General features: G+C 41.0%; 1 protein-coding gene across 2 annotated transcripts; it reads right to left on the reverse strand.

Moving 5' to 3' along the window:
* Nucleotides 1–733: 733 nt before the first annotated feature.
* On the reverse strand, nucleotides 734–11299 carry nfil3-2 (nuclear factor, interleukin 3 regulated, member 2). Of its 2 annotated transcripts, none has more exons than XM_061973627.1 (3): nucleotides 11072–11299; nucleotides 4805–4876; nucleotides 734–4617 (listed from the first exon to the last, which is right to left on the reverse strand). In XM_061973627.1, the coding sequence occupies exon 3, from the start codon at nucleotides 4387–4389 to the stop codon at nucleotides 2632–2634; it is 1758 nt and encodes a 585-aa protein (XP_061829611.1). In that variant the 5' UTR covers nucleotides 4390–4617; nucleotides 4805–4876; nucleotides 11072–11299; the 3' UTR covers nucleotides 734–2631. The 2 variants fall into 2 exon arrangements, with proteins under 2 accessions (XP_061829611.1, XP_061829612.1); XM_061973628.1 differs by lacking the exon at nucleotides 11072–11299 and adding an exon at nucleotides 8681–8948.
* Nucleotides 11300–14193: the final 2894 nt, after the last annotated feature.

A 14193-nucleotide genomic window follows, 5' to 3' on the forward strand; every position in this document is an offset into this window, starting at 1 on the left:
CGAATATTAGCCATAGCAGTAGTAAAAGAAGAAGTAGTAAAACTTTTTTGTGTTGCGGACAAGTGGAACTTTGAAAAATATTAGTTTGAATGTGTCATGTCTGGACTTGTCCAGGGTGTAGATACGGCCCGATTGTAGCTGAGATAGGCTCCAGCGCCCCCCGCGACCCCGAAGGGATTAAGCGGTAGAAGATGGATGGATGGATGGGTGTCATGTCGGTGTAATCATGTTTTGTTTTGTTTAGTTATTGGACTCTTTAGTTTCTGGCTTTTCACTCCCTTGTCTTGTTTCCATAGTTACCCATTAGTTTCACCTGTTCCACGTTTGGACTCATTGTGCACTCTTGTTTGTCACCATAGCAACGACATCCGGATTCATACCCCTGTCACACTCTGTTAACCTCTGCGCACTTCATGCCATGTCCAAGTGAGTTTTTGTTTATTAATGCCACAGTTAGTGTTTTTGTTTCATTGTTCATAGTTTCTGCCTTTGTGCAAGTTTTGTGTTTATAGCCAAGTTTTGTACCTCCACTGTGAGCGCCTTTTGTTTGTTTCTTTTTTTTGAGTGTTAAAATTAAATATGTCTTCACCTTCACGCCATGTCTGGTCCAAATGTTCATTTGCACCACGGGAGAACAAACCACGCCATAGTCCAAGTCCTGACAGAATGTCCAAGTTGAGTAAAATACTTTGCAGGATTCACACACAAAAAAACAATAATTGAAACATTTCAGTTGGGTCAACATTCTTTTTTATTTATTTTCCATTCTTGAAATGCTCCCACCTGCCACACTAGTGTCATCACATACATATTCTTGTCCAAAAGAAGCGATGGCAATGACCAGCCAGACCGACCACCACACATCTCCGATATTTTTTTTTTTCCCGATCCACTCGTCATTTTTTGTTTTTTTTTCTAAAAACCATCAGCAAAACCACAAACGTTACTGATTAATACACTGAAAAGAGGGGCGGGGTGCTATGAGGCAAACACATGTCATCACGGTCATTAGGAAATAAAAGACACGGGTATAGCGGGAAACCGGAACAACACCTTGACGAAAAAGAGGATATAAAAACAATGAGATAAACGTTACAGTGTTGTTCGAGGGTCGGGGAACTTTACATTTATACACAGGTGCCAAAAAAGCCAAACATGGTACATATACTCCTGCTTCACTTGGATCTAGTGGAGCAGCACTACGGTTGGAACTGGACAATGGAGGCAATCGGGGCATTGCATTACTCTAGAACATGATTGTCTTCAATCTCTAATATGGTATCCAATAAGGATTGTCAATAAGTGTGTTTTGACAGGACAATTTAGCAGCTACTACGTTTAACCCCCAGCATCCAATGCCTGCATCGTAGTTCAAACTCCAAGCATAGGCGCCGATCCCGTGAGGACAATGCCGAGCACCCACGTGGGATTGATGGCAAATTCTTTCTCACCACCAAGCAAAAACCGCGCATGCTCAGAAAAGCAGCGTCAGATTTACCGCCCGTCCGAGCACCCACTGGCAGAAATGTAGATCGGCGCCTATGACTCAAAGTGTGGGTATGTACACATTATGTCTATGTCCCCGTGGGCTTTTTCTACAGTGGAGAAGAGAGGAAATAAATACATTGGGCCAGTGAACGGTGACAACAGATAATAAAGCTCAAATAAACTGAAAGGCTTATCATAGCTTGCAGCTGGTGATTTCCACCACGTTTTTAAAGGCTGGTTAAAGGTTAAGAAATCATTTTAATCGACGAGGCGCTGGCCCCAGGAGACAAAATGTTCTCCATTCAGTGCTGTTGGCTCCCCAAGCTGGACGGCCGTTTTTCTGTGTAAACAGATTATTAATGCTCGAGCTGAACAATCAGAGGCGCTTCGATTCGAGCTGTTGCAACGTCGGACAACGTGGCCGAAGAGTAATTTCATTCCCATTCCTCAGAGGATGGTCATTTCAAAATCCGGTTGTATTCAAATTTCCTTTGTAAAATATATATTTATAATAGATACATATGTTCATATGTCACAGTCATATACAAAGCAGGCGCTTCAAAAAATAAAGGTGGGTCGTAGAGGTAGGGTCTGGGAAGAGGTATGGAACTGGAAATTTGCCGAAGCTTCTTTGGTTGAGGGAACGTCGCGAGGGTTTGCCTGTATTTGACTTGGATTAAGGCATAAACAGCCATGCACTCGTCAGTGTCCGCAGTCCGATATGCCACAAATTGAAAGGTTCTGATAAAGCTTGACACTGATTTTCTACATTCTTTTCGGTCAAAATGTGCTCGGACTCTTTGACGCTTTCTTTCGTGGTGTGACGTTAATGGCGAGAGTAGAAAAGCAGGTAGTTCCATTCCTCCTCTCATCACATAAACAAAAGTGCTTCTGTAAGTATGGAGAGGACATAAGAAACGACACATCTGTACAGTATAAACAAGTATGATACAGTCCTGCCGGACAGAAAAAAGTCCAGCCTTTTTTTTTTTTTTTTGGTGACATTGAGGTTCGTGGGTGTAGAAAAAGATTGTTTATGTCCCGTGAACAAGAGGAGGAGATTGGATCGCGGGGCAAAGGCAGTAAGGCAGGGTAGGGACTGAGGAACAATTGTCTTTGCGTTAAAGAGCACTGAATGTCCACTTAGTCTCGCCTCTTGTTCCGTCGTCCACCTGCCTCATTTTTTCCGTTCTCAGTCCTTGTGCCCTCCCACTCGGATTCTGCCAGTTTAGAGGCTATGCCTGGGCTTAGGCCCCTAAAGTTCTGCTGTGGTGACAGGGATAAATAAGGATGCTGCGGGTGGGGTGGTGGGGTAGCAGAGGGAGGCGTAGTCGGGGACTCGTGGCCAGAGCAATGGCCTCCAGTGCTGCCGGAGCTCATGGCCCGGTGTTTGAGTCTGAGTTTGTGGGGTAATGCTGTGCCCTTCACCTCTCCCTGGGTGTCCCGGCCTTGGACTTGAGAGAAGTTGAGGGATGAAGGTTGAGGGGAGGCTGGCTGGTGGAGGCTGCTAAGATGTCGGTTGTGGTAGGAGGAGGTCTCCTCATCATCAGTAGAGACCTCTTTGTCAGAGCTCCTCGGATCCCCATCACTAGATGAGGTGTCCTTACCAGACAAACTTGACTGGCCTTGGTAGTAAGCCTCTTTAGGAAGATCTCCCTCATATACAAGAACAGGAGGCTCCTCGTCATGGGCACTGAGGTATGAAGAATGAGGCTGGTGGTGGTACAGGTGGGACTGGCTGATAACTTCAGTCTCTTGCTGCTCTGGCTGGCAAACGTAGGCACGTCTCTCCACAGCTTCATTTTGGCTGCCTGCAAGCTCGTATGAAGGAGAGTCTAATGTTTTTCTCTCCATCTGTTTTGTCACCTCTGCCAGGGTCTCAGTGGAACTCTCTGCAAAGGAGAGGGGTTGTCGGTTGACGCACCTCTGGCTGCTACTGCTGCTCTGCTTCTGCACGTCGATATCGTGGGACCTGGTCAAGTTGTTCACAGGGTAGGAGGCACTGCTTGAGCCATAGAGAATGACACTCCTTTGTGCAGCAGGTGGTTGAGTGGCAGGCTGGTTCGCGATTGCAGAAACAGGCTGCTGCTGGTGAAGATGGTGCTGCTGTTGCTGGCTGTGATAAGCGGCCTCCATCTCTTGAGAATGCTGCTGGAGCTGGTGATGAGTGGGCACCGAAGCCAGACCGCGGTGGATGTTAAACATGATCTGAGTCGTGGTGCTGTTGGTAATATCCATCTCCAACCTGTCGCCTTCTTGCTTGATCTCAAAGGGAATTGGCTCCGGGCTGTCTCTGGAGGAGCCGTCGGACATGTCAGACAGGGAACCACGTGGGGAGTACTTTACCAACTGCCTGTGGCCGTCGCTTCGCCCAGACTGCTCGGTTTCAGACGAGTCAGAGTTCATCATCACCTGAGAGCTGCTGGAATACCCACTGGAGTAGTACTGAGTGGAGGAGGAGGATGAAGAGGATGACCCTCCGTTTTCTGTGCTGTTGCCTGTTGTCTCGATCTGCTGGCTCTTTTCAATGTAAGAGGCGGTGCTTATAAGACCAAAGCGTAGCTTCAACTGGAGCAGTTCTGTCTTGAGCCGAACATTCTCATCGTTCAGTGCAATGACGCGGTTCTCCAAAACCATGTCATTGAGACGCCTCTTTTCACGAGATCGCTTCGCCGCCTCATTGTTCTTGCGCCGTTTCTCCCAATAGGAAGCGTCTTTTTTCTCATCCGAAATGAACTCGCGCTTCCGCCTGCAGCTCAAGTTCGGTTTGGGTTTGATGATGCGGCCCAGTCGAGACGCAGTCTCTTGGAGAGGTGATAGAGACTCTTCATAACCGCTGAACGTCTCAAGGCAGTTTATGTTACTTCCTGAGTTTGTGAGGGCTGAAGTTAGATTTTCCATTCTCTTCCTGTGGTAGCCAGTTTTGACCACAAGTCAGAGATAGGGTGATAGAAAATCTTTGCAATGTTCTCAAAGATCTCGATCGGTCTGTTTATTGCAAGCCAGGAACTCAAGTGTCCAAATTAGCCCAGAAGATCAAGAACAGCTCTAGCTCAGTATTTGCAACCCTCATTTATCCACTTCGTAGCTTTGGGCTCAGTGTCGATTCAGGTGTTGAGGTCAATGGACCTAGAATCAGAAGAAGAAGAGAATGTGGTGTTTAATGACAAATGGATGAAACTAATTAGGCTTTTTTGAAAAACTTTTCTAACTCTAGTTGTCTACAGTTGGCAGAAACATGGCAAATTGAGCTAAGCTGGTACAGAAGTGTCCTAGATTTGCATGCAAAGCAAAGCATGTAGGTCTGACTGTCTACCTCAGTGTTTCTCCAGGGGAATGTTGCTCGGTCTCCCTCTGTTATTTCTGCAGTTGAAGTTGAGATCAAAAGCTGTAGAAACAGAAAAAAACAGGAAATAAAGATATGTTCATCTCTGTTATCTGCTAGACATTAAACGATGACAGTTTAAGTCCTTCCTTCAGTTATTCTGTGATTGAAGTCACTTAGGCTTTGGAACGTCTGTTGGCTTCCCCCAGCAATGAGAATACGTTAGAGGACACTGTCTGACCTTTACGCCCCTTTATTGATGTGCTCTGTCTGCAGCCTGTGACCCTTGACTCCATGTTGACTTTACTGATGTAATACGGTCCGAGGGTTCGTCGTCAGGCTGATTTTGTAAAACGCACCCATAGAACCCGAGACAAGAATTCAAAAGTGTAAAACGGCAGCAACTACATCACTCAGAGAGCTTCAAATGAAGGTGTATGTGGGTCAAAGGGTGAGTCAATTGGAGACTTCCAGCCCTACAGAGAATCCCCATGTGCAAACTCTGCTGAAACACTGAGTTCCCCCCAGCCATTCAGCCTCGGAGGAATGTGGCAGCATTCTTTGCCAAAACAACTCAATGCCAAATCAATGATGCAGGGTGAGGAGATAAGGCAGACAAAGGCGAGCAGCGTGTGCAGGGTCAAGGATGAAGAGGCCGAGACCCGGGGCATGAGATTTTGAGGTATGTGTGTTGTTGGGAGGGGGAGGGGGGTTAGCCGGTAGGTGGGACATTGATAAATATAGGTCAAGGGCCTCGGGAAGCAAAGGAGGAGGGGCAGAGGGAGGACTAACACAGCTTGATAACATTGGTTACAACACAAGGGTGGTCCGTCTCATTATAATGATGTGCGCGTCCGAGGTAAACCACACCACCCTGAACCCCCCACACCCCCAATCTATGTAGGACAACCTGTTTTACAACTAATACCCAGAGATTATGTACACTGACACTTCCTGTCTTAATGATTTGGTCTTGTGTTATGTTCCCACATGCGTGTACTGTATCATGATGTCATTGAGTCAAGGTTCACAGATCTATTCCCGATCAAACTATTAACAGTGAATCTGCCTTTTCTATTTGCATTACTTCTGGTGTTATTTTTTCATGAACTGACAACATTATGCAACATCCTGGTCGCATTTTTCACACGTGTTTACACCTCTTAAAACATTATTTGGCCCAAACATTTTCCAAATCGAATAATGCCCACTCAAAGTCCTTCTGTGTCCAGGGAGTTATTCCCCGAGTTTGTAAACATGTACAAAAAACACCAAAAATTATTTTTAGAAACTTATCGATCGATACTACCAATTACATGTTGTGTACTGACTGCGACAATGCTGACAATGCTGTGTACTTTCTCCTGTAACACACTTCTATTAACACTTCTTAAAGTTTACTAAGCACTTATTTTTTCCGTTGTTTAAAGCTAGCTTAGCGGTTAGCTGAGCTATTAGCGTTGGCTTGCTCTCGGTGTGTAACATGTTTAGCCTCGCCCTCCAGTCGTAATGGTACTTGATGATGATACTTAAGATACTAAAGTCTATTAACCATTCCACACTGTGTATGGAGACACAAGATTAGCTGCTAGCCACTTCTCAGCCGGGTGACTACAAATAAATACATGGTCAGACAGATTACTGATCGGTGGCCGATCGTATTTTCTGGTCAGAATTTCAAGTTTTGTGTAAAAAAAAAAATCCTCAAAAAATGTATAAAATAAAAATAAAATAAATATTAAATATTACGTAAAATTAGGACAACAACCCTGTCTGTCCTACAGTATATTCCAACACAGTGGTACCGTTCAAACTGTGTTAAACGTCACAGTGGCCAAAAATATTTAATATCCCCATAAGGGACAAGCGGTAGAAAATGGACGGATGGATGGAAGTAAAATTAGGACAACCCTGTCTGTCCTACAGTATATTCCAACACAGTGTTACCGTTCAAACTGTGTTTAACGTCAAAGTGGGCAAAAATATTAAATATACTCGCTAAGTAAGACCTCTGTCTTGCTTTCTAATGATTACTCAGGCCTACTACGCTACTCTATTTTAATGTCGGTCATTACGGTGGTACTCGGTGAAACAAGTTTGAGAGCCACCGATCCTCGTGAGCCTTTTAACATGTGGAAGGAGTGACACAGAATTGAAAGGGGAACATTTTCCTGCCGTGTCCCACTGACCCAGAAACCGGGGACCGGCCGACCGACTCCGTAAATACGACTCTATCTTTCCGCCCAGATCTAGGTCAGCAGAACTGCAGCGAGGTGAAGCCCGGAGATCACACCCGGAAAATGTTTTTGAATTATTATTATTATTTTGTCCTTGTGAAGCGAGGGATGGAGGGAGGGAGCGGAATGAGAGCATGGCGTTAAAGAGGAGGAGGGAGTGCAGACAAAGAAGCGAGGGCTGCAACAAAGGATGCGATTGTAGCTGATAATGAGGGGAGGGGGGGATACCAGTCATCGCCACCATGTTGGTATTACATCAACGAAACAGGAGAAGCTAATTGGGCCAATCACTTTCTAATCAACCTGTGACAAGACCTGGAGCAGACCTTTGGAGTACATTCTGTCATAAAAAGGATCAAGTACAGTACAAACCGGTTCCGCCGCTCCACCGTGACCTAGATTACTCTTTCCGACTTATAGTACGCCGCACTTGTCACCACCGGGTCCCTGCGGCACTTGTGGAATGATAGCACAGTAAAACAATCTCGGTTCACACAACCCTGCGAGAGTCTAAATGCGGTGCTGGAAACAGCGGATCGGGTTTAAGCTCTGGCGCACGTGTTCCTGCCCAGCATTTTCAGGAAACTAGAGCGGGCTTAAAATAAAAGGCTTCAAAAAAGAACGATGAAACGGTTTCTAAGAAGGGGCTTTCAGGGGGTTAATACGTGACACGTGGTGCCAGGTCGGAGGTCTCCGGCAGCACGGGTGGGGTACGTGTGAACTCCAAAAATCTGGGCGAAGACTTGATTATTGAAAAAAAAAAAAAAAGAGGTAAGGGGGGCGGAGGAACGGATGTCGGCAAGGTGGAGTCCTGTCGAAACCGGATCCTCGTTCCAAGAACACTCAACCGTATCAGGGAGGGGGGAGCCGGAGCCAAGTGACTCAGTCCATGTGTTTCAGCAGTCACATGTGCTCGCCTGGCCTACTAAATCCTGCACAATAACAACGCCGTGCACTCCCATTTTTTATTTTATTTTACATCATCTGACATGCGCCACAAAAAGCCATAAAACAAACCACAGACAATAAACCCACCTCACACCTTTGCTACTAATCCCCTTTTATTCACGTTTTACAGCCCACACACCGCCAGGCTTTTTATATCCGCTTCTGCGCTCGCTCCTGTAATTAATGACTGGCGGTGAATTTATTTTGAAGTGCACCGCACCTCGGCACCCCCCGCCCTTGTACAGTAGCGGTGTGACCTACATTTAAAGCTGGCACGGGCACCCACCGGCTGGCAGTGGCGTCCCCAGACTGTCGGTTTCCGCCGATTGCAGTGTAAAAAAAAAGAAAAGGATATTTTTATATTTATGAACACATGTATGGTTACACAACTCTTAGGGGGTTAGGTCCTGACGTCACTTTGCAAATGATATTGTAATAAATTATATTATAATTGATATTTTGCAATATTAATGCCTGTTTGACTCAATCCTTACTGGCGGTGTGAATATTACCCCCGCACCCACGTGGCTTCTTTGTTGTATTCTCTCTGACTAATCGCAACGATGCATTATTCCATTCAACCCCCCCACCCCATAAATCATTCCATTATGTCATCAAACGGCATGAAAAACATCTGTCCCCCTGACCCACATTTCTTCCAGATGCTTCCCACATATCTCACCTTACGACAGCTGCAGTCACCGTTCTATAATCCGACAGGACGAAATATGCAAAAAACAGGGAGAAAAACAAAAAGGACGCAGTCGCGGCTCGTTCACATACCGCCTCGTCTGCAGTACGCTTCCAGGTTTGCGCGCGGCTTCCTCGGGCGGCGACTGGAGGGTTAAACCCAGAGAGACGAGCGCACCGCCACGTTAACCTTTTCCTAAGAGCGGCTACACGTGACAGGGAGAAGTGTGTTCACAGGACCGAAACGGGACTGCTCCACTTGTCTGCTTGGACGCTAGCCTACTAACCCACAACACGTCCAAATAGGTCACTGCGACAACTGCAGTTTTTTTAAACAGTAATGCAGAAAAATGAACACTATTTCCTTTTTTTTTAACAATTATGATCATGATTTTTGCCTAAAAGCAAAACACAACAAAAATATTGCAATATGTTTTTATACTTATACTGTTTTTTATTTGCACATACAGTGACTGGGGAAGGGGTGCAATACACTCCAATAAAAATATAACTGCAGTTTTAATAAACATAATTTTGCAATATTTTTTATGATGATACTATTGTTATTATGCACTGTGGGATACAATAATGAAAATATAACAACTGCCGTTTTAAATAGAGTTAACGGTGGCTATATACATAACAATGAAAACAATTTTTATGATTATGATAATGATTTTGGGGGGTATTTTTATCATGCACATACAGTTCTGCCTATATGCAGAACACAACAGAAATATTGCAATATTTGTATAATCAAACTATTTTTTATTTGCACATACAGTGACTGGAGAAGGAGTACAATATACTACAATAAAAATATAACTGCAGTTTTAATAAACATCATTTTTCAATATTTGTTATGACTATACTGTGGGATACAATATATGATAATACAAATATAACAACTGCTGTTTTAAATAGAGTTAACATTGGTTATATACATAACAATTAAACATTTTTTCATGGTTATTATTATTATGATTTTTGGGGGGTATTTTTATCATGCACATACAGTGAGTCTGCCTATATGCAGAACACAACAAAAATATTGCAATATTTGTATAATTATACTGCTTTTTATTTGTATTTTTAGTATGCACATACAGTAAGTGGAGGGGTACAATAGATTATAATAAAAATATAACAACTGCAGTTTTAATAAACAGTGAGTTTGCCCATATGCAGAACACAACAAAATTATTGCAATATTTTTTATAATAATACTGTTTTTTCTTTGTATTTTTAGTATTTACAATATACTACAATGAAAGTATAACTGCAGTTTTAATAAACATCATCTTGCAATATTTTTTTTATGATTATACTATTCTTATTATGCACTGTGGGATACAATATATAACCATAAAAATATAACAACTGCAGTTTTAAATAGAGTAACAATGGCTATATACATAACAATGAAAATATTTTTTTAGGAACACGATAATGATTATTAATGATTATTTTTCATAATGCAGAAACAGTGACTTGGGGCTATAATATATTATAATAATGTAATATAACAACTACATTTTAAATACTGTAGTAATATGTATAATGACAACAACAACATTGCTACATTTTATGTTATAAACAGATGATTATTATGTATTTTTGTTATGCACATATAGTGACTGGGGGGTATAATTATATTCCTATAAACATACAAACAGCAGTTTTAATAAATAGTAATATGTTTTATGCAGAACAACAACAATATTGTATTTTTATGACATGATCATTATTAATGTGTGTATTTCTATTATGCACATACAGTGACTGGGGGAAAATAACACATGATAATAATAATAATAATAATAATAATAAAACAACTGCATTTTTAAATATAGTAATGTGCATATTTGTAATAACAACAATATTGGCACGTTTTATATGATTAACTTATTTTGCATTTTAGTGACCGGGGGAATATAGTGTATAATAATAATAATATCACAACTGCAACTCTAAATATCATTATGCATAATAATAATAACAATATTGCCACTTTTTTTTTTAATTAACTGCTGATTATTATGTACCCGTATTTCGATTGTGCACATACAGTGAATGTAGTAATATAATACAATATATTTGACTAGAAATAATACGGTCATGCATTATTATTATGATTTCTTTAAAAATATATATAAGAAAATCACCTATAAGCAACCAACCAAAAACGTAAAGCAAGTCTAATTTATTCCAAAATAATGTCAAAATATGCGATTTTCGTCTTGAGGCATGTCACGGTATCCCCCACCCCACACCACCCACGCAGCAGCCGCCACGCGTGTCAAAAGATGAGCGTCTGGTGACCATTTTACATCGAACAAATTCATTCTTGTGTCATATGAGGAACATTGAAAAAAAAACTCACCTCGTTTAGGTTAGTGTATAGCATCCACGGTGGGCACCAATCCGCGTTTCCGCTCATAAACACACCCTCGCCACTTTGCAAAAGTCCAGCTCCACGAACCGTAGAGAAGAAGTGGATCTTGTTTTTAGTCTGCTCCTCATGTCATGTTTGCTCCAGTTCCTCCCTCTCCCTCTCTCGGTTTCCTCTCCTCTCCTCAGTAAGTATGTTAGTAGGTCAGCTGTTGCATAACAGGACGCTTTGGCTGCCGAGTCACGTTTTTTGTTTCTCTCCCCGCGCTGACCCCTCCCCTCTTTCTCCGAGCCTTCGAATCCTGTTGCAGGAGCAGGGGCGGCGGGGGCGGGGCCAGGGGCTGAGAGGGGGCGTGGTCACGTGCTGTCAGTTGAGCCCTAATGATGGGCATAACAAAGTAAAAGTGCTTTGGACTGGGAAAACCAGGAGTATTGGTTGACAAAGTCAGAGGCAGTGATAAAGAAGGAGCGTTTATTCACTACTGTGGATGTAACTATTATACGTTTTGACTATCAAGATTATGATGTAATGATTAATTCCACAACTAAAAAAATGCATACACAATCACATTCCTAAGAGATTTTGATGTGTTATCCATTACTGTTTGAATAATATATATATATATATATATATATATATATATATATATATATATATATATATATATATATATATATATATATATATATTATATTATAGGAGGTTTTAGAAAGCAGAGACAGGCTACAAATATTATTTTGCCAGTGTTCAAGTTAGTTTAAATTAAGAATTTAAATGATAATATATTAAAACTGCAATCAGGTAGGGTAGCAATGATTAATCAATTAAATCGATTAATGTGTGTGTGTCTAAGTATGTATATACAAATATACATACATATATATGTACATATAAACATACTGTACATATATACACACATATACACACATATATATATATATATTACATATATACATATTTATTTACATATATACATGCATATACACATATATATGTATATATACATGTGTATATATATATATACCCACACACATATACAGTGTGTATGTATATATATATATAAATACATGCATACATATATATGTACATACATACACATATATACATGTATACACACATATACAGTATACATATATACACACATAGATACAAATTTACACATACATATACTGTACATCTATACATATACATATGTACATACATACATACATACATATAGATACATATATATATATATACATACATATATACACACACACACACACGTTCATTTTTACACACATTTCTGTCAATATGCAGTCCGTGTTTACGCTATTCTTATATATATATATATATATATATATATATATTATAGGAAGTTTTAGAAAGCAGAGACAGGCAACAAATATTATTTTGCCAGTGTTCAAGTTAGTTTAAATTAATAATTTAAATTGTAATATATTAAAACTACATTCAGGTAGGGTAGCATTGATTGATCAATTAAATCGATTAATGTGTGTGTGAGCAGTGCCGGCCCAAGCCTCCATGGGGCCCTAAGCAAAATTAGATTTTGGGGCCCTCTATTTCTGCCAATAATATTGATTGATCATTCACACACCTACTATAAACTCATTGCGGCTCTGGCAGTGTTGTTTACATTATCCTATTGTCAGCCTGGCATGTCTTTACAAATGACATGTCATTTATAAAGATATGGGGGTGGCCCAGTTTATAACATAAATAATACCAATGAATGAACGAATGATGTCCAGAGTGCCACATATGGTTCCTAATCTTAAAATGTAGAAAACATTCAGCTACAAGAGTGGCCTGGGGTTGAACAGTCCAAGTGATAAAGCTTTGTATTTACAGTAAAAGTGTCATCTTGTCTCATCAGTCTTGTACATATTAGTCTTTAATTACTAGTTTATATTTTTAGTTAATTGTTCATTTTTAATGTTTACTTTGTACAAAGAGAGCGCAGTCTACTGAAGTTAAATTCTCAATAGTTTTCCCCTTTGAAAGACGCAAGGGAAATTCCTTCCATTTCACCATGTTGCTACAATGATCTTCACTGTTTTCATGCTTTTTCAGCAGTGCACCTATGTTGACCCAATCCAGCTGTCCCTCGGCTGCCAGTTTTTAGGACTTTTTGGAAAATAATTTGCAGCAAAAGCAATAGACTGCATCTTTACTGCCTTGAATAAGTCAGCCAGCTACGCTTGACTTTTTCTCCATTGACTAGCTGTCTGTAGGTATAATGATAATGAAAACTTCGGCCATCATGCCGTTTGGGGAATGAAAAGTTCTCCTTAATAGACAGTGGTCCTCTGATCACCTGCTCAGTCCTGTCTGAATCTGAGAGGAAAGAAGGCCACTCAGCTGGGTCAACTGGCAGAGCTGATGATGGTCCATGGTGTGAAGGGGACGTTGTGGTGGAAGTTGCTGAGGAAGTGACCAAAGAAAGACAATGACTAAAAAAGAAGGACCTATAAGGTCATTAAATTGCACTGTTGGACATAATTATTAATCTCAGAATGTTCTGCAGTACAATGAGCAATTACAAAGGGTGTTTTGCAGTTAACTTACTAGATAAATCAGCTGTGGTTTCAGACATGGAGGGGACAGTGGGCACAGAGGGTGGAGGTGTGTGAGAGAGCACTGTAGAGGATGGAGATGGACCTAAGATGAAATACATACATACATACATACATATAGGCACACATATTAATGAGATACTTTGACTATATTAATTTCCCTTCAAGTGTAATGTTTATACTAAGAAATTAAATGTATATACCGTGACAGTCTTTTCCTCACCTGATTCATCACTCACAGTTGAGCCTGAGGATGTGGACTGGCTCTGGGCTGATTCTGTGCCTCCAAAGTATTTTAACAATGCTCCTGGGGAAGTTTCACATAACTTATGAGTTGATGTAAAAAATAATGTTTATTTTACTCAAATAAATTACCGTGCTCTGCTGCAAACAATTTGTGCAAACAACATATCTCACTAGTAACCTGATGCTAAAAACATATTGCTAGCACCTGATGCTAAAAACATATTGCTAGCTAGCTAACGTCACCTAGCTAAAGCTAATTACAGCTACAAATCTCTTTGATAAACTTTTTAT

The sequence above is a fragment of the Nerophis lumbriciformis genome, linkage group LG22, assembly GCF_033978685.3.
Source record: "Nerophis lumbriciformis linkage group LG22, RoL_Nlum_v2.1, whole genome shotgun sequence".
Classification (NCBI taxonomy): Eukaryota; Metazoa; Chordata; class Actinopteri; order Syngnathiformes; family Syngnathidae; genus Nerophis; species Nerophis lumbriciformis.